At 37.8% G+C, this 26,831-nt stretch overlaps 1 protein-coding gene across 30 annotated transcripts in view; it reads left to right on the plus strand.

Moving 5' to 3' along the window:
* ASCC1 (activating signal cointegrator 1 complex subunit 1) overlaps positions 1-26,831 on the plus strand; it is a 132,273-nt gene that overhangs the window by 45,981 nt on the left and 59,461 nt on the right. For all 30 annotated transcript variants that reach the window (XR_014076056.1, XR_014076055.1, XR_014076054.1 and 27 more), the window contains one exon: positions 24,500-24,636. Coding sequence is in view for 22 of the 30 variants with exons in the window: in XM_081566910.1 (XP_081423036.1) it covers positions 24,500-24,636 (137 nt within the window). In the remaining 8 variants the exon portion in view is untranslated. The remainder of the gene's footprint in view (positions 1-24,499; positions 24,637-26,831) is intronic.

Below are 26,831 nucleotides of genomic sequence, written 5' to 3' on the forward strand. Positions count from 1 at the left end.
CTGATGGACCACTAAAGGAAATTATTTCTATTAAATAATGCTATAGTGAACATTTTTGTAAATACATCTTTGTGTTTTTGGCTGACAGTTTCTTTGGGGTACATTTTGGGATAAATTCTTAGAATTGGAATACATGGGTTAGGGGAATGTAAACAGAATTTTTTGATAGTTTTTTTCCATTTTATTTTAAAAATCAGTTTTATTGAGTTACAACTTACAAAGAATATAATGCACCCATTTTAAGAATATGCTTTGAATTTTGACAGACATAAGACATATACAGCTGTGCAACAACCATCAAAAACAAGATGTTGAACATTTCCATTAGCCCCAAAATTTCCTTTGTACATCTTTGCAGCCACTTCCACTTCTTGCCATCTCATCTCCTACCAGTGATTCCAGCCAACCACTTATCTGCTGTTGCTATTGGATTTCTCTTTGCTAGAGTTTCATATAAATGGAAGTATGCAGCATATAGTCTTTCTGTTGTTGTTGTTGTTTGGTTGTGCCATGCAGCATGTGGGGTCTTAGTTCCCTAACCAGCGATCGAACCCATGCCCCTTGCAGTGAAAGCACGGAATCTTTACCTCTGGGAAGACCCTAGGATATAGTCTTTGTGGCTTTTATTTTTTTTGTTCAGTGGAACATTTTTGAGCTTCATTCAAGTTGGTGTGTGTTAGAGTAGTTCATTTCTTTTTATTAAGTATATTCCTTTGCATGAATGTACCAAAATGTGTTTAGTTCAACTCTCTGGGTGGTTTCTAGTGTATTATAAATGAACCTATTTTAATCATTTGTACAGAAATCTTTGTGTTAAGTATGTTTTTATTCCTCTTGGGCAGGTACTTAGGAGTATAATTGTTGGATCAAGTGCAGATATATGTTTAATTTTATAGAAAACTGTTAAAACTATTTCAGGGGTGGTTTTGCCTCTTCCTACCGCTAATGATGTATGAAGAGTTTAGGTTCAACATTTGGTGGCATCTGTCTTAATTTTTAAATTGTTTATTGAAGTATAGTTGATTTACAATGTTTTGTTTCTGGTATATAACAAAGTGATTTATTTACACATACATCATACACATACTCTTTTTCATATTCTTTTCCCTTGTGGTTAATTATAGGATATTGAATATAGTTCCCTGTGTGATATAGTAGGACCTTGTTGCTTATCTATTTTATATATAGTTTGTATCTGTTAATCCCAAACTCCTGATTTCTCTCTCACTAATCCCTTTTACCCTTCAGTAATCATAAGTTTGTGTTCATGTCTGTGAGTTTCTTTGTTTTGTAAATAAGTTCATTTGTATCATATTTTAGTTTCCACATGTAAGTGATGTCATATTTGTCTTTCTGTTTCTATTGAACATATGGCTAGGACCTCGGATATAGTGTTGAGTAGAAGATGTGAGAGAGGACATTCTTTCCTTGTTCTCCATCATAGGGGAACGATATTGAGTCTTTTACTTTTACTATTACACAGAGCATGTGGGATCTTAGTTCTGTTGCAGTCACTTCTGGATTGCAGGGGAAGTCCTCAGTCTTTTATTATTAAGTTTTACAGATGCTCTTTATCTGGTTAAGGAAATCCTATTCTCTTCCTAGTTTGCTGAGAGTTAAAAAAAAAAAATCACAACTGAGTATTAAACTTTGTTAACCTTTTTTAATATGGGATTTATGTATTTTCCTTCATAGTATAAATAAACTTTATTACATTTATTAATTTTTTTAATGTTAAGCCAGTCTGGCTCTTTAGATAACCTCACTTACTTTTGATGTATTATCATTTTTCATTATCATTATCATTTTATATTTTCCTGGATTTGTGCTCGCTTTACCAACACTTATACTAAAATTGGATTTTGCTGAATTTGATTTACTAGAGCTTAATTATTAAGGCATTTTATATCTGTGTTCGTAAGAGATACTGATTTTATATTTTTTGTGATGTCTTCACCTGTGTGTGTTTGTATAACTAGCTTCAGGTGTGCAGCAAAGTGATTCAGTTATATGTGTGTATATATGTGTATTCTTTTTCAGATTCTTTTCCATTATAGGTTATTAGAAGACATTGAATATAGTTAGTTCCCAGTGCTGTACAGTAGGTCCTTGTGGTTTATTTATTTCATACATAGTAGTGTGTATATGTTAATCCCAAACTCCTAAATTATCCCTAACTCTTACCCCCAACCCCTGCTATACTTTCTGGTAAACAAATTTATTTTCTGTGTCTGAGTCTATTTCTGTTTGTAAATTCAGTTCAGTTCAGTTGCTCAGTCGTATCTGACTCTTTGCCACCCCATGAACTGCAGCACGCCAGGCCTCCCTGTCCATCACCAACTCCGAGTCCACCCAAACCCATGTCCATTGAGTCGCTGATGCCATCCAGCCATCTCATCCTCTGTCGTCCCCTTCTCCTCCTGCCCTCAATCTTTCCCAGCATCAGGGTCTTTTCCAATGAGTCAGCTTTTCGCATCAGGTGGCCAAAGTATTGGAATTTCAGCTTCAACATCAGTCCTTCCAATGAGCACCCAGGACTGATCTCCTTTAGGATGGACTGGTTGGATCTCCTTGCAGTCCAAGGGACTCTCAAGAGTCTTCTCCAGCACCACAGTTCAAAAGCATCAATTCTTCGGTGCTCAGCCTTCTTTATACTCCAACTCTCACATCCATATATGACCACTGGAAAAACCGTAGCCTTGACTAGAGGGACCCTTGTTGGCAAAGTAATGTCTCTGCTTTTTAATATGCTATCTAGGTTGGTCATAACTTTCCTTCCAAAGGGTAAGCGTCTTTTAATTTCATGGCTGCAATCACCATCTGAAGTGATTTTGGAGCCCAGAAAAATAAAGTCAGCCACTGTTTCCACTGTTTCCCCATCTATCTGCCATGAAGTGATGGGACCGGATGCCATGATCTTAGTTTTCTGAATGTTGAGCTTTAAGCCAACTTTTTCACTCTCCTCTTTGACTTTCATCATAAGGGTGGTGTCATCTGCATATCTGAGGTTATTGATATTTCTCCCGGCAATCTTGATTCCAGCTTGTGCTTCCTCCAGCCCAGCGTTTCTCATGATGTACTCTGCATATAAGTTAAATAAGCAGAGTGACAATATACAGCCTTGATGTACTCCTTTTCCTGTTTGGAACCAGTCTGTTGTTCCATGTCCAGTTCTAACTGTTGCTTCCTGACCTGCACACACGTTTCTCAAGAGGCAGGTCAGGTGGTCTGGTATTCCCATCTCTTTCAGAATTTTCCACAGTTTATTGTGATCCACACAGTCAAAGGCTTTGGCATAGTCAATAAGGCAGAAATAGATGTTTTTCTGGTACTCTCTTGCTTTTTCGATGATCCAGTGGATGTTGACAATTGACAATTTGATCTCTGGTTCCTCTGCCTTTTCTAAAACCTGCTTGAACATCTGGAAGTTCACGGTTCACGTATTGCTGAAGCCTGGCTTGGAGAATTTTAAGCATTACTTTACTAGCGTGTGAGATGAGTGCAACTGTGCAGTAGTTTGAGCATTCTTTGGCATTGCCTTTCTTTGGGATTGGAATGAAAACTGACCTTCTCCAGTCCTGTGGCCACTGCTGAGTTTTCCAGATTTGCTGACATATTGAGTGCAGCACTTTCACAGCATCATCTTTCAGGATTTGAAATAGCTCAACTGAAATTCCATCACCTCCACTAGCTTTGTTCATAGTGATGCTTTCTAAGGCCCACTTGACTTCACATTCCAAGATGTCTGGCTCTAGGTCAGTGATCACACCATTGTGATTATCTGGGTTGTGAGGATCTTTTTTGTACAGTTCTTCTGTGTATTCTTGCCACCTCTTCTTAATATCTTCTGCTTCTGTTAGGTCCTTACCATTTCTGTCCTTTATCGAGCCCATCTTTGCATGAAATGTTCCCTTGGTATCTGTAATTTTCTTGAAGAGATCTCTAGTCTTTCCCATTCTATTGTTTTCCTCTATTTCTTTGCATTGATCACTGAGGAAGGCTTTCTTATCTCTCCTTGCTATTCTTTGGAACTCTGCATTCAAATGCGTATATCTTTCCTTTTCTCCTTTGCTAAGTTCATTTATATCACTTTTTTAGTCTTCATCTGGGTTTCGTAGTAGCGGTAGTACTGACCATCTGATTAAACACCAGATTAGTCAAGTGAGTTAAGAAGTGTTCTCTTCTAACTTTCTGAGTTCATGTAAGTTTGTGTAGGTATCATTTTTCCTTAAATGTTTAAGAAAATTCATCATTGAAGCCATCTAGATCTGTAGGTTTCTGTTGTCTGACTCTGCAACCACATGGACTGTAGCACACCAGGCTTCCCTGTCCTTCACCATCTCCTGGAGTTTGCTCAAACTCATGATCTTAGTTTTTTAAATGTTGCATTTTAAGCCAGCCTTTTCACTTTCCTCTTTCACCTTCATCAAGATGTTCTTTAGTTCCTCTTTGCTTTCTGCCTTAGAGTGGTGTCATCTGCTTATCTGAGCTTGTTGATCTTGATTCCGGCTTGTGATTCATCTAGCCCAGCATTTCACATGATGTACTCTGCATATAAGTTAAATAAGCAGGGTGACAATAAACAACCTTGAAGTACTTCCTTCCCAATTTTGAACCAGTCCATTGTTCCTTGTCCGGTTCTAACTCTTGCTTCTTGACCTGCATACAGGTTTCTCAGGAAGCAAGTAAGGTGATCTGGTATTCCCTTCTTTTTAAGAATTTTCCACAGTTTGTTGTGATCCACAGTCAAAGGCTTTAGTGTAATCCGTGAAGCAGAAGTAGATGTTTTTCTGGAATTCCCTTGATTTCCCTACGATCCAACGGATGTTGGCAATTTGGTCTTTGGTTCCTCTGCCTTTTCTAAATCCAGTTTGTTCGTTTAGAGGTTCTCGGTTCACATACTGCTGAAGCTGAGCTTGAAGGATTTTGAGCATTACTTTGCTAGCGTGTGAGATGAGTGCAATTGTGCAGTAGTTTGAACATTCTTTGACACTGCTTTTCTTTGGAATTTGAATGAAAACGACCTTTTCCAGTCCTGTGGCCACTGCTGAATTTTCCAAATTTGATGACATATTGAGTGCATTACTTGTAACAGCATCATCTTTTAGGATTTGAAATAGCTCGGATGGACTTTCATCACCTCCTCTAGCTTTGTTTATAGTAGTGCTTCCTAAAAGGCCCACTTGACTTCATATTCCAGGATGTCTGGCTCTGGGTGAGTGACCACACCATTGTGGTTATCTCAGTCGTTAAGACCTTTTTTGTATAGTTCTTCTGTGTATTCTTGCTGACTCTTCTTAATCCCTTCTGCTTCTGTTAGGTCTTTGCCGTTTTTGTCCTTTATTGTGCCCATCTTTGCGTGCAATGTTTGATTGGTGTCTCTTGTTTTCTTGAAGAGATCTCTAGTCTTTCCCATTCTATTGTTTTCCTCTGTTTCTTTGCATTGTTCACTTTGCATTGTCTCTCCTGGCTATTCACTGGAACTCTATGTTCAGTTAGTTATATCTTCTGTTCTCCTTTGCCTTTTACTTCTCTTATTTTCTCAGCCGTGTCTGGTGCTGAAAGTAAAGGTGATGCTGTAAAGAGCAATATTGGATAGGAACCTGGAATGTTAAGTCCATGAATCAAGGTAAGTTGGAGGTGGTCAAGCAGTAGATAGCAAGAGTGAACATTGACATTTTAGGAATCAGTGGACTAAAATGGACAGGAATGGGTGAATTTAATTCAGATAACCATTATATCTCCTACTGTGGGTAAGAAATCCCTTAGAAGAAATAGAATAGCCCTCATAGTCAATGAAAGTCTGAAATGCAGTACGTGGGTGCAATCCCCAAAACAACAAAATGATCTTGGTTTGTTTCCAAGGCAAACTATTCAACATCACAGTAATCCAAGTCTAGGCCCCAGCCACTAATGCCGAAGAAGATGAAGTGGAATGGTTTTGTGAAAACCTACAAGACCTTCTAGAACTAACACCAAAAAGACATGTTCTTTTCACTGTAGGGTATTGGAATGCAAAAATTGGAAGTCAAGAGATACCTGGAGTAACAGGCAAGTTTGGCCTTGGACTACAAAATGAAGCAGGACAAAGGTTAACAGTTTTACCAAGAGAACATACTGGTCATAGCAAATACCCTCTTCCAAAAACACAAGAGATGACTCTAAACATGGATGTCACCAGGGTGATTATATTCTTTGCAGCAAAGATGGAGAACGTCTATATACTCACCAAAAACAAGACCTGGAGCTGACTGTGTCTCAGATCATCAGCTCCTTATTGCAAAATTCAGGCTTAGATTGAAGAAAGTAAGGAAAGCCACTAGGCCATTTAGGTATGACCTAAATCAAATCCCTTATGATTATACAGTGGAGGCGATGAATAGATTAAAGGGATTAGATCTGGTAGACAGAGTGGCTGGAGAACTATGAATGGAGGTTCATAACATTGTAGGTTTCTGAAAAGGTTTTAAATTATGAATTAAATTTATTTAGTTGAGTTAGAACTATCCAGATTATCTACTTCTTGAGTATGTTTTTGTAATTTGTGTCTTTGAGAGAATTTGTTTCATCTAAAGTTTTTGAATTTCATTAGATTGGAAGTGTTCATAATATTTTATTATTCTTTCATGTTTGTCACCCTGAAGTGATGTTCCCTCTTTACTTGCTGATATCAGTAATTTGTGTCTAGTCTTTTATTCCTGATCTCTCTGGCAAGAGGTTTATCAGTTGTATTGGTCTTATGACAACAACAACAAAAAGCTTTTGGTTCCACTGAATTTTCTCTATTTGTCCATTTTCTGTTTCATTGACTTCTGCTTTTATCTGTATTGTTACATTTCTTATGCCTAGCTTTGGGTTTAATTTGCTCTTTCTTTGGTTGCTTAATGAAGTAACTTTAATTACTGATTTGAGACTTTTCTTAGTATTTTAGTGTTTTAAAAATATTTTAAGTAAACATTTTTGAGATAATTGTCAATTCATTTGCAGTTATAAGTCTTGTGATTTATTTCATCCATGTTATTTAGAAGTATGTTGTTTAGTTTTCTACATTTGGGTTTTTTTTTGTTACTATTACAGATATCTTTCTGTTACTGATCTACAGTTTGATTCTGTTTGTCAAATAACGTTCTGTATGATATCAGTTCTTTTACATGCATTTGTACCTGTTTTCTGTTACAGAATATTATCTATCTTGGTAAATGTTCTATGTACATTTAAAAGGATGTACATTCTGATGTTTTTTAATTGATCTATAAATCTAACCATCGAGTTGTTAGTGATCATTGTCTTGTATATCCATATTGATTTTCTGTTTACTTGTTCTGTAACAACAAGAGAGAGAGGACTGTTGAAATCTCCAACAGTAATTGTAGATTCATCTATTCCTCCTTTCAATTGTGTCAGTTTTTTCCTATCTTCTTGGCAGATCAGTTCCTTTATAATTATGAAGTGTCCCTCTTTATCCCTGACAATATTCCTTGTTCTGAGGTCTACTTTTTTAGATATTAATATAGCCATTCCAGCTTTCTTTGATTTGTATTTTTCACTGATATATATTTTTATTCTTTTACATTTATTTATTATTTTTAAGTTAATTGATTTATTTTTGGCTGTGCTGGGTCTCCACTGATGGTTTCAGCCTTTCTCTAGTTGCAGCAGACGGAGGCTGGCCTTTGTTGCCATGCTCAGGCGTCTCACTGTGGTCGCTTCTCTTCCTGCAGAGCATGGTCTCTGGAGTGCTTGGGCCTCAGTAGTTGTGTTATGTGGGCTCAGTAGTGGTACACAGGCTTAGTTGCCCCATGGCACGTGGGATCTTAGTTCCTAGGCCAGGAATTGAGCCCATGTCCCCTGCATTGGCAGGCAGATTTTTAACCACTGAACCACGAGAAAGTCCCTAAGTAGATTTCTTAAAGATAGCATATAATTGATTTTTTTAAAAATCTTGTCTGGCATCTCTTCCTTTTAAGTGGAATGACTAGATTGTTTACTTTTAATGTAGTTATAGACATAGGTGGGTTTAAATCTACCATTTTGTGATTTTTTTTTTTGTCTTATCTTTCCTTTGTTCATTTTTTCCTACCATTTTTTAGATTGAGGGTTTTTAAAAATTTCATTTTCTTGACACTGTTGGCTTATTAGCTACAACCGTTTTATTTTTTAGTAAATGCTCAAAGGTTTACAATATGTATTTAATTCATCACCTTAAAATAATATTATACCACTTAACATAATTTAAGAACCTCACAATATGTCATCTTTTTCCTCCCTTCTGTCCTTTGTCTAATTGTCATTAATTTTGCTTCTACTTATAAACAAATTTCTGTAAGATTTCTTATAGTTTGCTGGTACTGGATACACTTTCAGTTTTTTTTGTATGAAATAAGTCTTTAATTTGTCTTCTTTTTTGAAAGATAATTTATACTGGTTATAGGATTCTTTTTCTTTCGGAATGTTTTTTAAAATTATTTATTTATTTACTCTTGATTGTACTGCGTCTTGGATGCTGTATCCTGCTTCTCATTAGCATTTTCCTCAGGCTTAGCATCCACTGGTGATTCTTACCTGATGTTTACCATGTTGCTTGCAAAATGATTCTAGCACTTGCTCTGCATTTAGTATTCAGTTTTCTATGTTCATTTGTAAGCAGGGGACCTTCCTTCTCACCTTACTTTTAAATTTATTTGTTATGGGTGTGATTTCATAAATTTTATTTTCCAAGGGCTTATAATTTACTGTTGTGCTTAATTATTTTGGTACTTAAATTGTCTCAGATTTATCTCGGGGTCCTCTGAAGCCTTTTCTGAGAATGCGTTTTCTTTGGCCTGTATTTGTACTTTTGTTCCAGTTCTCCCATATATATGTATACATGTCTGCTTTAAAATGTCTTAATTTCTCTAAGGTCTCACCTGGTGCCTCCCCTTAGAGCTTTAGTTATTCTGTTGTATTCTTCTGCCTGTAATCTCTTGTCCTCCGTAACCAAAAGATCTGACGTCTCCTGTAGTTCCTTTTCTCCCTCTGCAGGCAATTAACACTTCTTATAGTGGCCTCCAATCTGATATCCAGACTATGCTTCTGTCCCCACCAGCACTACAAGTTAGGCAAGACAGAAACCAATTCCTCAGGCAGCCTCCTAATAAGCCAGAGCATTGCAAACCTCTTTCACTCTTCCTTCTCCCCTGTTGGAGGAGCAGAAACTGGGTGGCTTCCTTCTGATCTGTTGTGATGTCCTAGGGCAGAGTGTAGAGCAAGGGATAGATAGAAAACATGAGGGTTCCTACCATTTTGAGTGCAGTTTTCCTTTGGTTAGACATTTGTTTGGTTATTGCAGGTTCTTAACTCATTTCTAACATTCTCCCAAAGCTGCTTTTGTCCATATGTTGTTTATTTAGTGTTTCTGTCTGGGAATGAGAGCTTGATTCTTCTTGTGTGATTGCCCCCTCTTCCCAGTTCCTAACAATCACTAATCTACTTTCTGTCTCTATAAATTTGCCTATTCTGAGTATTTGATAGAAATGGACTCATACAGTATGTGGCCTTTTGTCTCTGGGCATCTTTCATCTATAATGTATTTAAGATTTATCCATGTTTTATCATGTAGTGCTACTTTATTTCTTCTAATGGCCAAGTAATCTTCCACTGTATGGCTTTACCAAATTTTGTGTATGCCTTCATCACTTGGTGAATATTTTGAGTTGTTTCTGCTTTGGGCTTTCATAAATAATGCTGCTATTCATACATGTTTTCTTGTAATAATTTGTAATATTGTAAACAAGGCTGAGTTTACCATTATTTTTATTCATTTAATTGACCTTGATCTGATAAAAAAAAATAGCTGTTGCATTATGCTAGACAGTGTTCTAAGTGCCTCCTTTGCTTATTTTGTGTCATCTTCAGTGTATCCCTTTGAGTTAGATATTGCTTTTCCATTTTACTTATTAAGAAACTGAAGTTTAGAGATGACAATTTTCTCAAGGTACCACAGCTAGTAGGTCCATCATGCTAAGCCGGATAGATGATGCAAAGTTGTGTAGGTCCTAGTAACAGCTGCAGTTTATACAGTCCAATAGAACAGATAGATGAAATTAGTTTTTGGAGTCACTGTGGAAAATTATTTGAATGGAAAAAAAAAAACTGTTTAGGGGCTTTCCTGGTGATCCAGTGGTTAAGACTCTGTGTTCCCAATGCAAGAGGCACAGGTTCAATCCCTGGTTGGGGAACTAGGATCTCATATGCTGCACGTCATGGGTAAAAACAAAACCTTAACCAAAAAGCCTCCAAAAACTGTTTAAATTGAAGATCTTTTGCTTATCTGTAACCACTTGCACCAGTCTTTCAGCAAGATTTTCCTTGGGCCCAACATTGACTAGAGCTGGGTAGTAATTTACACAGTATGGGCTTCCCTGGTGGCTCCTACAGTAAAGAATCTGCCCACAATGCAGGAGAACTGGGTTTGATTCCTGGGTTGGGAAGATCCCCTGGAGAAGGAAATGGCTACTCACTCCAGTATTCTTGCCTGGTGAATTCATTCCATGGACAGAGGAGCTTGATGGACTATAGTCCATGAGTTCACAAAGAGTTGGACATGACTGAGCAACTGACATGTTCACTGAGCATTCAAAAAAGCTCCACAGAGTCTTCCCAGTTGTGCTTGGGTTTTTCAACTCCAAATCATATTCTGTTCCCTAATAGTTAAAAAAAGTTATCATGTGGATCAGATGTTAAAAAGAAGGACTTCTGTTCATTAGGGTTATCCATCTTCACTCCTGAATCAGGACTGAAGGAGGTGAGATTCTTTATCTTTTAAAAATTCATTCATATTATTAATTTTTTTCTTTCTTTGAGAAGGCAAATTTATCCTTTGTAGCTGTGCCAAGTATGTGAAGTTCTTTTGGGATCTCTGAGGTGAAATAGGAATATAGGTAATATTGAAAAAGGAATTTATTAGTTTACATTTAAATCTTGCTCTGCTGTATTAGGTTTCTACTGCTATGTAATAAATTACCACAGTCTTCGCAGCTTAAAACCACACCCATTTATCATCTCACAATATTGTAGTAGTTTTGTAGATCAGAAGACCTTCTGGACTCTATGGCATTCTCTGCATAGAGTTTCACAAGGCCAAAATCTAGATATTGGCCAGACTGATCTCTTATCTGGAGGCCCTGAAGGAGAATCCACTTCCAAGTTCATTCACATTGTTGGCAGATTTCAGTTCCTTGTGGCTATAGGTCTGAAGTCCCTGTTTCCTTGACATGTGGCCGTTCTCGTTTCTGTCATACATATCCTTTTTGTGCTTCACATCTCTGACTTGTGCCAGCAGCCAGAGAATACTCTGCTTTATAAAGGGCTCGTGTATAGATCAGGCTTACTGGGATAATCTGCCTATATTAAGATCAGCTGTGCCATATAATATAGTATAATCATAGCAGTGATAATCACATTCATAGGTCTCTCCACAGTCAAAGGGGATTCTACGAGGTTAAGGGTCTTTGAGGGTCATTCTTAAAATTCTGCCTATCATAGCTATTAATGTTCATTTTAAAACATTGTGGTGAAGGTCACATTTTTGATTCAGCAGACTTTTCTACTCCTGGGTTTCATCCTTCCCTTCCCTCACCTTTCCTAGAATTCTTTTCTTCCTTAAAATAGTGGGCCTCTTTTCTTTCTTTATGTGATAGTATGCTTGTCCTTGATTTCACCCTTGACTTTCTTAAGGAAACCCTGTATTTACCTTTTAGAATAATGTTTCCTGAAATCATTTTCTTTTCTGCTGATCAATTATATAAGAAATGTTGTTTGACTACAGACATTATCACCATCATCCTTGTGCTTCAGCTCCCTAAGCCTGAGTATTTAATGTAAGATTTAGCTACTCACAGACATTAGCAAGGTATTTTTCATCTGTGTGATCTGCAGATTAACTGCACTTTTTCACTCTTTCCTGTCTTGCATTAAGATTCAAAGATGTCTCGTTGTCTGCAAGTTCAAGAAGCATAATATATTAAAACCCTGTATATCTCTCAATCTATCTATAGCTAGTAAACGCTGCTGTAATTCCATTTTATCTCACAGCAGGGTCTAGTAGAAAGCACATCAGTAATGAAAAATAGTAACTCAAAACTGTGTCCGGTGGAGCATTCTGAAAGCTTATAGATCTGTCTGAAGCAACAGGGGGCTTTTTTGGCTACCTGGAGGACCTGAATAGGTTATAGACCAGAAACTACATCATTCTGCTCATACTGTAGTCTGAAAGCTGACACTGGGCAGAAATGGCTATTGGATCTGGGGTTCATCTCTTCTCCCCAAGTTAGGATAATTTTTTTCCATTTAGTATTATTCACTGAAGAAGAAAATTTATATATAAAAGCTTTAGTGTATAATTTAGGATGTTTCATGTGTAAAGGGAGCTGTAGGATTTATAATTATCTTGTGAACTAATTTAGAATGAAGACAGATAACAGACATACCTTGGAGATATTGCATGTTTGGTTCCAGACCACTGCAGTAAAGTGGATATTACAATAAAGTGAGTCACATGAATTTTTTGGTTTCCCAGTTTTGTGTCTAAAAGCGTATATATCTTGATTAAAAATAATGGTGTTTGAAAAATGTTGCCAATAGTCTTGCTCCACTCAGAGTTGCTACAAAACCTCAGTTTGTAAAAAACGTATCTGTGAAGCACAGTAAAGCGAAGCACAATTAAACAAGGTGTGTCTGTAGTTGTCTTTGATTGTAATAAAAGTTGTGAACTCCTGAGGCCTTTTGTTAGGTGGGAAAGTCAGAAAAGGAGATGTTATAATAACAAGATTCATATAGTGCACCATTTGGATGGAGATGGTGGTTGTGTTTATCTTTTATTCACTCATTAGCTATTTTTTAAACATCTATTATTGGCCAGACTGTATGTTTTATACTAACAATGGACTTTACCTTGAATCTTGACCTTTATTTTAATATGGACCCCATATTCTAGTGGGGGGAAATAGTCTTCTTATAGAAGGAGTTACAGTACTGAGAGTTAAGTGCTATTAGAGGGAAGTGCAGTGGGTGCCCAGAGGAGAGATTCTCCAGTGTTTGGAAAAGGCTTAATAAGTGAGGCGACACTTGAAGAGTCTTGAAGGAAGACTTTTGCTGTTGAAATAATAGTACAGGTTACCATGTAGGAGATGAGGGTCTAACCTGAATAGGAGGTTTACCATTAACTCACCACTAATGTTTAAGTGATCGTTGTCTTTGGGAATAAATATAGGTTGGTAGGTGGATTGCCAGCTGATACTTACAAGTAACTTATGGAGGAACTAGTTAAGCTTTTAGAAAAGTAGGTTTGAGTATTCATTGTGCTTATCAACTTAAGAGAGATGTATCCTTTAGTGAAGGGGAGATACACTTGCTCCTTTTTAATGGGTAAAGATATTTAAACAATAAGTGAGAACATTCATTTTTTTTCTGGTCACTCTAAAAGCTGTTCCTTGAATATTTGCTGTTTGTTTTTAAGAGCCTCTCTTCTTTCCTGTAATTATGTCTGAATAGAATTTATAAGATAGAAGAGTCAAAACCCTGTTTTCTAAGCTTATTCAACATAACACGGCATTTTATTAACATATAGAGACTCTCAAATCAAAGTCAGCTTTTGTGAACATTCTTATAGAATAGATATGACTCAGCAGACCTGATTAGTTCTTGGCCATGCTTTAGAAGGAAGAGTAAAGATGGCATTTGTTTAGAGTGTTGCATAGTCACATAAAAAGCAAGAAGGAGTAAAACCTGTACTTAATACATACTACTGTGTTCCAGAGGCTTCAGCACAACCCTTTTTGTCTGTTTTAGAGATGATGAAATTGAGTTTCAGAGCAATGACTAACTTACCTCAGGTAATATTGATAAATGGCCCAAATAGAATTTGACCATAGGCCTATCTGGTTGCAAAACCAAATGCTCTTTTTTTTTTTTACCAGTCTGCCTATATGAATAACTTTCCTATGTGAATGAGGTTTATATCATTCACTCAGGAGGGATTTTCTGGGATTTGGCCATAAAAAAAGAAAATATAATGAGCATAGTAGGAGAAGCCTTCCATACTTATTCCCTCTTTTTCTTTGCATAGAATATCAGGAAGTGAATTGGTGGACACCTCACAAATACTTGTTTTGTACTTATTTATAGATTTTGTGAGATTATGTAAAAAATCTGTATAGGACCTTTGAGTTAGAAGTAAACTAGGCCATCTCCCTTATCTTACAGAGAAGGAGACCAAGGTCTAGAGAAGTGAAATGGTGTGCCTGATCATAGCTGGTTAATGACTGCATTGAAATTACAACCTGAGACCCTATATTCCAGCTTACAAGACTTGTAGCTAAATCCCAAACCTCTGTTATACCCGGAGTTCCTGGAGGATGATATATGTGAATATAATTGGAGGATTACTTTTTTGTCTGTGCCTCTCAACATATACTGTCAAGGCAGTGTGCTGTAAATTACGTTTTGTGCTACATGTTTGAATCATATTCATAGGCATTCTTAACTCATGTAAGGGATCTGAGTCTGAGAGGCTTCCTTTCTGCTAGCTGATAGCTCTGGCAGATATATCTATGTTATATCCCAACCACAAGAGATCAGTTTGAATTCTTATTGGGGCTTTTGGTTTTGTTTTTATTAATTTATTTTTAATTGGAGGATAATTGCTTTACAATGTTGTATTGGTTTCTGCCTTCAGTTCAATTCAGTTCAGTCGCTCAGTTGTCTCCGACTCTTTGCGACCCCATGAACCGCAGCACGCCAGGCCTCCCTGTCTATCACCAACTCCCAGAGTCCAGCCAGACCCATGGCCATCGAGTTGGTGATGCCATCTAACCATCTCATCTTCTGTCATCCCCTTCTCCTCCTGCCCTCAATCTTTCCCAGCATCAGGGTCTTTTCATCAACATAAATCAGGCAAAGATATACATGTGTCCTCTCCCTCTTGAACCTCTTTTTCCCACCTGCCACCCCATCCCACCCCTCTAGGTTGTCACAGAGCATCATACAGCAAATTTCCTCTGGCTATCTATTTTACATGTGATTAGGTAATGTATATATTTCAGTACTACTTTCTCAATTCATCCCACCCTCTCCATTCATCCCATCCCATCTCCATTGCTGTCCTGCAGACTTATTAGGGCTTTAAGGAAAAAAAAAACTGGGTTAATCCGTACTTCTCTCTATTGGCCTTTTCCCCAAGCATGACAATTGTTAGATTTCACTATTCCTTGTTAATTGTTCATTCTGATAGGACTGCTAGCAGTTCTGCCCCCATGGAGCCTGAGGGCTGGATTAAAAGTGAGATCAGTGAAAAGCCTGTGACCATGTGGTTGGTGATTGCTAGTAAATCATGGAGCTATGGGCTTCCCAGGTGGTACAATTGGTAAAGAATCCATCTGCCAATGCAGGAGGCATAAGAGATGTGGGTTCGATACTTGGATTGGGACGATTACCCTGGAGGAGGGCATGGCAACCCACTCCAGTGTTCTTGCATGGAAGATGCCATGGACAGAGGAATTTGGTGGGCCACAGTCCATAGGGTCGCAAAGAGTCAGACATGACTGAAGCAACTTAGCACGCACGCACGCTGAGTTACAGCTTGAGGTTGAACTCTGAACTTGGGCTTAGGCCTGCACACAAGCTTTCGGTGGAGGTAGCTTTTGCATGTATTTTTTTCCTTAGATGAGGTCTTATTTAACAAATAAAGAAACTGAGGCTCATAGATGTGGCTTAGCGACAAAGAATACCCCCCCCTCCCCTAGTTGAGATAGAACTGCCCTAGGGAATTCCTGTTACTTCACCCTTTGGTTCTGCTTGCTGGGTGGAAGGTCACCACCATTAGAATTTTCAGGCGCCAGCCTGGGTGGCCAACCTAATGAAGTAAAATAGTTCCAGCTCTGAGTAATGGTGAACTTGGAGCAGGGCCCAGTGTAATTAAGCCCCTGGAGTAAAGAATTTGTTGTTGGCCTTTATTCATTTCAGTGAAGAGGCTTGCGGGTAGGAATATGATATATTCCAACCAAAGAAAAACAGTGACTCTAGAGATTTATGCCATTGCTTTGAAGATTGTTTGGTTCCACATTAAATTTAGAAAATTCAATAAGAGAAGAGCTTTTCTTGTTAGATGGCATTGCTAGGCAGGGTAAAATTTAGGGTGTTTCTTCATTTATTAGAAGATTGTCCGGTAGGGTTGCGTATGCATTGTATAATCTCCAGTATAGTTGAAGACTGTTGGAACTCCTATGACTCAGAATTCCCCCAGAGACTTCAGATTATGTGGCCTTTAGGTATCTCATCTGTTCCTTTTCTTGCTCTTTTGCATTATCTATGTTTGACTTCCCAGTATTTGGCACTTTTTGTGGCCAGTGAATTCAAATTGACTATAGTGGTAGGCTCCCAGAGAATCAGTTAAGGGAAAAAGGTTCTTGAGCTTCTTTTTTCCAGATAGTAACATAATACATTTGTATTGTTTTTAAACCTCTAAGTGGGCTTGCCTGATAGCTCAGTTGGTAAAGAATCCACCTGTGATGCAGGAGACCCTGGTTTGATTCCTGGGTCGGGAAGGTCCGCTGTAGAAGGGGTAGGCTACCCAGTCCAGTATGCTGGCCTGGAGAATTCCATGGACTGTGTATAGTCCATGAGGTCGAAAAGAGTTGGACAAGACTGAGTGATTTTCACTTACAAACCTCTAAGTTTGTGGTAATTTGTTACAGTAGCAATGGGATACTAATAATTTTAAACTCACAGAAAAGTTGTAAGACTGAGAATAGTACCCTTACTCAGATTTGCTTGCTGTTAATATTTTACTTTATCATTCTCTCTTCTTCTTTTTTCATTCTTTCTGAACTTCTATAAAATGCACTGCATATGTCACAGCCCTTTACACTAATACCTCAGTATATTTCCTGAGAATTGGAATTTTTTTGAATAACGATGTACATCTTCCCGTGTTTGAGTCATTTTTATTTTTGTGAAGTGTCTTGTTTATGTCTTTTGTCCATTGCTTAATAGCAATAGTATTTTAGTCATTTTCCTTTGATTTTTAAAAGTCCTTTATATATTAGAGATATTAACCCCTTATCTGTGATATATATTGTAAATATTTTTTTCTAGTGTATTGTTTGTCTTTTGACTTGCTTATATATTCTGCCATATAAAAGTTTTCTCTTTTTAAATAATCAAATTTATTTGTCTTTATCTCTTACTACATCTGGATTTCTAGTCTTAGTTTGAAAACCTTTTTCTGCATCCAGGTTAAAGAAGAATTTACCCATTTTTTTTTCTTGTATAGTTTGTTTATTTACATTTCAGTCTTTAATTTGAAGTTTATTCTTGTGTCTGGTGCAGTGAATACATATAATTTTATTCTTTTTCTAAATGACTATCCAGATGCCCTAATATGATTTATTAATAGAAACTAGTCATTCTAGTGAATGTGAAGTGGTATCTCATTTTGGTTTTGATAGACTAATGATGTTCAGTGTCTTTTCATATGTTTATTAGCCATTAGTATATCTTCTTTGGTGAATTAAATGGATACTTGGCTCATTTTTAAGTTGGATGGTGTATCCATTTTATTACTGAATTTTTAAAAACTTAAAAAAATTGTTTTTATCAGCATATGATTTGCAAATATTTTTCTCCCAAATAATCTTTTTTCTCTGTGGCTACTCTTCTCACTTTGCTAATGTGTCTTTTGAAGCACAATTTTTATTTTTATTTATTTATTTTTTAAAATTTATTTATCTATTTTTTTACTTTACAATATTGTATTGGTTTTGCCATACATTGACATGAATCCACCATGGGTGTACATGTGTTCCCCTTCCAGAACCCCCTTCCCACCTCCCTCCCCATCCCATCCCTCTGGGTCATCCCTGTGCACCAGCCCCAAGCACCCTGTATCATGCATCGAACCTGGACTGGCGATTCATTTCACATATGATAATTTACATGCTTCAATGCCATTCTCCCATATCATCCTGCCCTCACCCTCTCCCATAGAGTCCAAAAGACTGTTCTGTTCATCTGTGTCTCTTTTGCTGTCTCACATACAGGGTTATCTTTACCGATTTACTAAATTCCATATATATGTATTAGTATACTGTATTGGTGTTTTTCTTTCTGGCTTACTTCACTCTGTATAATAGGCTCCAGTTTTATCCACCTCATTAGAACTGATTCAAATATATTATTATTATTTTTTAATTAGTTTATTTTCTATTTTTTAACTTTACAATATTGTATTTGTTTTGCCATACATTGACATGAATCCACCATGGGTGTACATGTTTTCCCCTTCCAGAACCCCCCTTCCACCTCCCTCCCCATCCCATCCCTCCGGGTCATCCCGGTGCACCAGCCCCGAGCACCCTGTATCATGCGTCAACCCTGGACTGGCAATTCGTTTCACATATGATAATTTACATGCTTCAATGCCATTCTCCTATATCCTCCCACCCTCACCCTCTCCCATAGAGTCCATAATACTATTCTATTTATCTGTGTCTCTTTTGATGTCTTGCATACAGGGTTATCTTTACCGATTGACCAAATTCTTTTTAATGGCTGAGTAATATTCCATTGTGTATATGTACCACAGTGAAGCACAGTTTTTAACTTTGATCAAGTTCAATTAATCCTTTTTTTTCTTCTTTTATGAATTATGCTTTTGGTGCTCATATCTCAGAAAAGGCAAGCATTAAAACTACCTTTCTTTTCACGGAATTATGAGATTTGCCTTATTTTCAGAACTAGTCTGGTGATCAGACCCATTTATTGTGTGAGTTTTATTGAAATGTGTAAGGCCTTGCCTCTGGGTGATAGCCACATTGTTCCAGCTTTTTCAGGGCAACTATTACTGGAGAGGTGGTGTAATACTGATCAAAAGTGTAGGCTTTGGGACCTGACTACCTGGGTTTGAATTTTAGCTTCATTGCTTCCTACCAGTGTTTCTTTGGGACAGTGGCTTTATTTCTCTTTGCCTCAGTTTTCCTCATCTGTGAACAGTGAATACTACTACTTTGCTCACAAGATATTTGTCTATATAAAGTTTGTAAGAAATGCTAGGGCAGAGTAAAGGGCTTAGAAAATATTAGATCTTATTACTAGGGGATCAAGTCTCAATTCTAGTTTGCAATAGGGTTGTGCATATTGGCATCATTTGGGGGACTTTGCTTGCCTTTCTAAAATGACAGCTTCTGCCACGAGTTACAGCAGCTAGGGTTTGATAAGCATTGTGCTTAGTCTTCCTCGACACTTTTAAAGTTGATTGTTCCTTAAAATCACTTTCATTAAATGAGGCAATTTGAGTTGATGTGTAGAATCATAAAACTCTTCATCAGATTTAAAAATAGGTCAAGCTATGTTCACACTTAGAAAATGAATACTCTATTAATTCCTCTTGCCAAGGCAAAATTAGACAGTCTTAGGCAAATGAAGAATTGGGATATAAGACTATCTGCATTTGATAAATACATTCTTCTGCCTTTAGGCTGATTTACTAGCCCAGAGATCAGACTGTGGGATAAGAACTTGAAATTCAGAGGTAGAATTCCTGTTTGTTCTTGTTGGAGGAGAAGATGCTCAGTTGTTTTTTTTTTTCTCTTGACTTCATTTGCAAAATGAGTTTAATGAAAGTTGAGACCTAATTACCTTCAAAAGGGATTCATGATTTGATAGGGGACTAGTATCAGAATATATAAAGAATCCTTATAACTCAACGATAAAAAGACAAAAAATGGGCAAAGGAGATGTACAGATGTCCAACAGGGACACAAGATTTTTGGCATCATTGGTCAGTAGTGAAAACCAGATCAAAACCACCTCATAGTAGTTGCAATACCATTAATACCTACTAGGATGACTATAATAAAATTAAGTATTGGTGAAGGTGTAGAGAAATAGGAACCCTCATACACTGCTACTTGGAATGCAGTAATTGCATGCAAACTCAAAAATGACAGAATGATCTCTGTTCGTTTCCAAGGCAAACCATTCCATATCACAGTAATCCAAGTCTATGCCCCTACCAGTAATGCTGAAGAAGCTGAAGTTGAACAGTTCTATGAAGACCTACAAGACCTTCTAGAACTAACACTCAAAAAGGATGTCCTTTTCAATATAGGGGACTGGAATGCAAAAGTAGGAAACACCTGGAGTAACAGGCTAATTTGGCCTTGGAGTACAGAATGAAGCAGGGCAAAGGCTAATAGAGTTCTGCCAAGAGAACACACTGGTCATAGCAAACACCCTCTTCCAACAACACAAGAGAAGACTCTACACATGGACATCACCAGATGGTTGACACTTAAATCAGATTGATTATATTCTTTGAGGCCAAAGATGGAGAAGCTCTATACAATCAGCAAAAACAAGACCAGGAGCTGACTGTGGCTCAGATCATGAACTCCTTATTGCCAAATTCAGACTTAAATTGAAGAAAGCGGGGAAAACCACTAGACCATTCAGGTATGACCTAAATCAAATCCCTTACGACTATACAGTGGAAGTGAGAAATAGATTTAAGGGACTAGATCTGATAGAGTTTCTGATGAACTATGGGCGGAGGTTCGTGACATTGTACAGGAGAAGGGAATGAAGACCATCCCCAAGAAAAAGAAATGCAGAAAGCAAAATGGCTGTCTGAGGAGGCCTTACAAATAGCTGTAAAAGGAAGAGAAGAGAAAAGCAAAGGAGAAAAGGAAAGATATACGCATTTGAATGCAGAGTTCCAAAGAATAGCAAGGAGAGATAAGAAAGCCTTCCTCAGTGATCAATGCAAAGAAATAGAGGAAAACAATAGAATGGGAAAGACTAGAGATCTCTTCAAGAAAATTAGAGATACCAAGGGAACATTTCATGCAAAGATGGGCTCGATAAAAGACAGAAATGGTATGGACCTAACAGAAGCACAAGATATTAAGAAGAGGTGGTGGCAAGAATACACAGAAGAACTGTACAAAAAAGATCTTCACAACCCAGATAATCATGATGGTGTGATCACTCACACTCAGCTAGAGCAAGACATCCTGGAATGTGAAGTCAAGTGGACCTTAGGAAGCATCACTACAAACAAAGCTAGTGGAGGTGATGGAATTCAGTTGAGCTATTTCAAATCCTGAAAGATGATGCTGTGAAAGTGCTGCACTCAATATGTCAGCAAATTTGGACAACTCAGCAGTGGCCACAGGACTGGAGAAGGTCAGTTTTCATTCCAATCCCAAAGAAAGGCAATGCCAAAGAATGCTCAAACTACTGCACAGTTGCACTCATCTCACACGCTAGTAAAGTAATGCTCAAAATTCTCCAAGCCAGCCTTCAGCAATACCTGAACCATTAACTTCCAGATGTTCAAGCTGGTTTTAGAAAATGCAGAGGAACCAGGGATTTGCCAACATCCGCTGGATCATCAAAAAAGCAAGAGGGTTCCAGAAAAACATCTATTTATGCTTTATTGACTATGCCAAAGTCTTTGACTCTATGGATCACAATAAACTGTGGAAAATTCTGAAAGAGATGGGAATACCAGACCACCTGACCTGCCTCTGGAGAAACCTGTATGCAGGTCAGGAAGCAACAGTTAGAACTGGACATGGAACAACAGGCTGGTTCCAAATAGGAAAAGGAGTATGTCAAGGCTGTATATTGTCACCCTGCTTATTTAACTTATATGCAGAGTACATCATGAGAAACGCTGGGCTGGATGAACCACAAGCTGGAATCAAGATTGCCGGGAGAAATATCAATAACCTCAGATATGCAGATGACACCACCACCTTTCTGCTTTATGGCAGAAAGTAAAGAACTAAAGAGTCTCTTGACGAAAGTCAAAGAGGAGAGTGAAAAAGTTGGCTTAAAGCTCAACATTCAGAAAACTAAGATCATGACATCTGGTCCCATCACTTCATGGCAGATAGATGGGGAAACAGTGGAAACAGTGGCTGACTTTATTTTTCTGGGTTCCAAAATCACTGCAGATGGTGATTGCAGCAATGAAATTAAAAGACACTTACTCTTTGGAAGGAAAGTTGTGACCAACCTAGACAGCATATTAAAAAGCAGAGACATTACTTTGCCAACAAGGGTCCCTCTAGTCAAGGCTATGGTTTTTCCAATGGTCATGTATGGATGTGAGAGTTGGACTATAAAGAAAGCTGAGCGCCAAAGAATTGATGCTTTTGAACTGTGGTGTTGGAGAAGACTCTTGAGAGTCCCTTGGACTGCAAGGAAATCCAATCAGTCCATCCTAAAGGAGCTCAGTCCTGGGTGCTCATTGGAAGGACTGATGTTGAAGCTGAAACTCCAATACTTTGGCCGCCTGATGCAAAGAGGTGACTCACTGGAAAAGACCCTGATGCTGGGAAAGATTGAGGGCAGGAGGAGAAGGGGATGAAAGAGGATGAGATGGTTGGATGGCATCACCGACTCAATGGACATGGGTTTGGGTGGACTCAGGGAGTTGGTGATGGACAGGGTGGCCTGGCGTGCTGTGGTTCATGAGGTGGCAAAGAGTCAAACATAACTGAGCAACTGAACTGATCTGAATGTAAAATTGTTCAGTTCCTGTGGAAAACAGTTTGGTGATTCCTCAATAAGTTAAACATAGAGTTACCATAGGACCCAGCAATTCCACTCTTTAGTATATATCCCAAAGAGTTGAAAACGTATGTTAACATGAAACTTGTTATAGAAATGTTTTTTAAAGCAGTATTATTCATAATACTAGCCAAAAGATGGAATCAATCCTAATGGCCATCAAGAGTTAAGTGGATAATCAAGTTGTGTTATATGCATACACTGGAATATTATTCAGCCATTAAAAGGAATGAAGTACTGATATATGCTTCAACTTGAATGAAGTTTGAAAGCATGCTAAGTGAAAGAAGCCAGACACAAAGGTTGTATGTAGTGTGATTTATTTTATCTGCCATATCCAGAGTACCAAACTCCAAAGAGATAAAAGGCAAACTAGAGGTTACCAGAGGATAAGCAATGAGAAATAATAGAGTGATTATTTAATAAATAAGAAGTGTTTTTATCGGGTGATGAAAAAGTTTTGAAACTAAACAAAGCTGACAGTTGTACAACATTGTGAATACACGAAATACCACTCCATTGTCACCCTAAAATGGTTAGTTGTATGCTAAGTGAATCTCATGTCTTTTTAAAAGTGACAGTGGGGTTCATAAATGTATTTACTTTTTTCTGCTTTCAGAGACAAATGTTTTAAGTGCAAAGAATGATGATGCCAGAAAAGGATGACCATACTTGATGTGGCAACTCCAGTGTCTAGATATTTCTCTGAATTTATTTTTCACCCATCTTTGCTTGGGGACAGTTTGTTCTTAACACAAAATGTTTTACCTATAAATACTGCAGTGTCTGCTAAGATAAAAACTGTCTTTTATAAAGAGTATATTATCTTTGGGTAAGGCCATAAGAGGCCCAGTTGCTCTGAACTAATTAAAAGCCGATGAGGAACAAAAGATTATTAGAATCTATAATTAAGTAGCATTCTGTTTTTCCTGGGCATACCATTTTGTCAGGCTACCAGTTCATTTTTTTAAAAATATTACTTGATTGAAGTGAAATTCATCTAACATAAAATTAACCATTTTAAAATGAATGATTCAGGGCGTTTTGTACATTAGCAGTATTGTGCAACTACCAATTCTGTAATATTTCAAATGTTTTTATCACCCCTAAAGGGAATCTCATACCCTTGATGCACATCCTTGCCAGCACTTGTTGTTTTCCACTCTTTCGATTATAACCAGCCTGATGGGTGTGAAATGGCACCTCATTGTGGTTTTGACTTGCATTTCCCTTAATGGCTGAAGACACTTAACATCTTCATGTAGTTGTTAGCCATTTGTATTTCTTCTTTGGAGAAATGTCTACTAAGTCCTTTTTCTGTTTTTTAAATTGAATTGTCTTTTAGTTGTTGAGCTATGTAAGTGTTCTTTATATATTATGCATACTGTATGACCCTTATCAGGTATATGGTTTGCAAATATTTCTCCCATTCTTTAGGTTGTCTTTTTTACTTTCTTGATAGTCCTTTGATACACAAAAGTTTTAAAGTGTGAAGTTTGATTTACCTAATTTTTCTTTTGTTGACATACTGCTGGTGTCATATCCAAGAATCCGTTGCCAAATCCAAGGTCACGAAGATTTTCCTGTCTTCTAGGAGTTTTGTGATTATATGGTTCTTGGCTCCTGTATCATTGATCCATTTTGATGTAGGTTTTGTATATAGTATGAGGTATGAGTTCAACTTCATTCTTTTGCATGTAGATATTCAGTTGTCCCAATATCATTTGTTGAAGAGACTCTTCTTTCCCCACTAAATTGTCCTGGCACCCTAGTTGAAAAGTCAGTTGGTCATGGATGTGTGAGTTTATTTCTTTCTGCTCAGTTCTGTTCCTGCCATTTAGTTTTGTATAGGCTGAGTTTCTTCTTTTTCTCCCTTTGGTAACAGGATCATGGGGTTGATAGCAGCATTTTCCAGAATCCTAAAAAGCTTCACCTAACTATTGGGATGTTGGTGCTTTTGAGTGAGCAAGAGATCCAGCAGACATGTGAGATGCTACAGCAATGTAAAGAGGAATTCATTGAGTGAGTAATCCAGAGGAATGGGGGGGGGTGGTTGCCCTGTACTGGCCTTTTTTTCTGGTATCACAGACTTGTTTTTGGCCTAGGGAGCTGGGTGACATGGGAACAAGATTTATTGACTGACCCATTTGTAACGCTTAATATTGGGTTTCTTGTGTGAAAGGTTTAGAGTGGATTTAAAGCATATATTTACAGATTTGTATGAAAAGGCTCTACCTTAAATTTTGCTAATTCACTAGGTAGTTTTTATTCTTTGGGCTTCCCTGGTGGCTCAGAGAGTAAAGTGTCTGCCTACAATGCAGGAGACCTGAGTTTTTGATCCCTGGGTCGGGAAGATCCCCTGGAGAAGGAAGTGTCAACCCACTCCAGTATTCTTCCCTGGAAAGTCCCATGAATGGAGAAGCTTGGTAGGCTACAGTCCACAGGGTCGCAAACAGTCAGACACGACTGAACGATTTCACTTTCACTCTTCTTCTTTAACAGGATATCCCGTTCTTTTGTCAAAAAAGAAATTCTCTTCATTCTGTACAAGTGTACTAGTTTTCTGTGCTGCTGTAATATATTACTGCAAGATTGGTAGCTTAAAACAACACAAATTTATAATCCTATAGTTCTGTGGGGCAGAAGTCTGATACAGGATTCACTGAGCTATAATCAAGTTACTCTCAGGAGGTTCCTTTCTGGAGGCTCCAGGGGAGAATCTATTTGCTTGCCTTTGAAGTCCTGCTTTTAGAGGCCACCACATTCCTTGGCTAGTAGCCTCCTTCCTCCTTCAACATCAACAACATTGCATCTGTTTGGCCCTCTGTCTCTTGTCATATCTCTCTCTCTGGCCACAGCAGGGACAGGTTCTCTGCTTTTAAGGATGCATGTGATTTAATTGAACCCACGCAGGTAATGCAGAAAAATCTCCCCACCTCAAACTCCTTAGCCTTAATCACATCTGCAAAACCGTCTTTGCTGTATTTGAACTACTGTATTTACAAATCCAAAGAGTAGAACACGGGCATCTTTGGAGGGCTCTTATTGTGTTTATCACAGTTACTCAGACATTATAAGATGATTCCCTAGGAGAGTCTTCACTGTATTTTAGAAATGCAGCAGACTTTTTCCTCTTTTTCAAATACAGGTAATTTTGTTTGAGTCAATAAGGATAACAAAAACTATCCAAGCAGTCTGGACAGGGAAAACATTGCTGTTCTGATGGCTGATTTCTTATTCTTTTTTACTGTAATATTTTAACTTGTATGTACATCTGACCTAACAGGTCTGTTTCAAAGGATCATCTCTCCCCACTGACCCCTTCCTTTACTCTTTTCACATAAGATTGATGCAGAACAAGAGCAATTTGAAAATTGACTCACTTGAATAATTTTATTTTTATGCAGTTATAAAATACGGGTCCCATCCTATTCTGACATGGTCTTGTAGAAATGGGTTACCTGATTCATTGGGTAAAACAAGGTAAAATGATTAAAGTTTTTTCTGTAGTTATGTTGTATATGCAAGGAGATCCAACTAGTCCATCCTAAAGGAAATCAGTCCTAAATATTCACTGGAAGGACTGATGCTGAAGCTGAAGCTCCAATACTTTGGCCACCTGATGCGAAGAACTGACTCATTTGAAAAGACCCTGATACTGGGGAAGATTGAAGGCAGGAGGAGAAGGGCACGACAGAGGATGAGATGGTTGGATGGCATCACCGACTCAATGGACACGAGTTTGAGTGAATTCTGGGAGTTGGCGATGGACAGGGAGGCCTGGCGTGCTGCAGTCCATGGGGTCGCAAAGAGTCGGACGCTACTGAACTGAACTGATGTTGTATATGAAACTGTAATACAGAGACTTATCTGTCAGCCAGTTCTCATTTTTTCCATTAATTATTTTGAAGACAAAATATTTTTCTTGAGCAAAATCATAACCTGATCAGGTTTGCAGCTACCTGTTCTTTCTGAATTTCAAACAGCAAAGAATACTTTGTGTTATTCTTTGCTTAATGATGGAAATAACTATTTTCTCTCTCATCTTACTCAAAATTCAAAATAACTTGATGTTCGTAATTAGATATTTATAGTTTTCCTTGCATAAAATAAAACTTCATGCTTTACTTTATGAAGCAGAGCCATTTTACCTTGTTTAAAGATCAATTCTGATACTTCAACATCCCAGATTACTTTTTGTTAAATAGAACTGGAAG

Source organism: Giraffa tippelskirchi, chromosome 2 (assembly GCF_054371585.1).
Source record: "Giraffa tippelskirchi isolate mGirTip1 chromosome 2, T2T-mGirTip1v1.2.pri, whole genome shotgun sequence".
In the NCBI taxonomy this organism is placed as follows: Eukaryota; Metazoa; Chordata; class Mammalia; order Artiodactyla; family Giraffidae; genus Giraffa; species Giraffa tippelskirchi.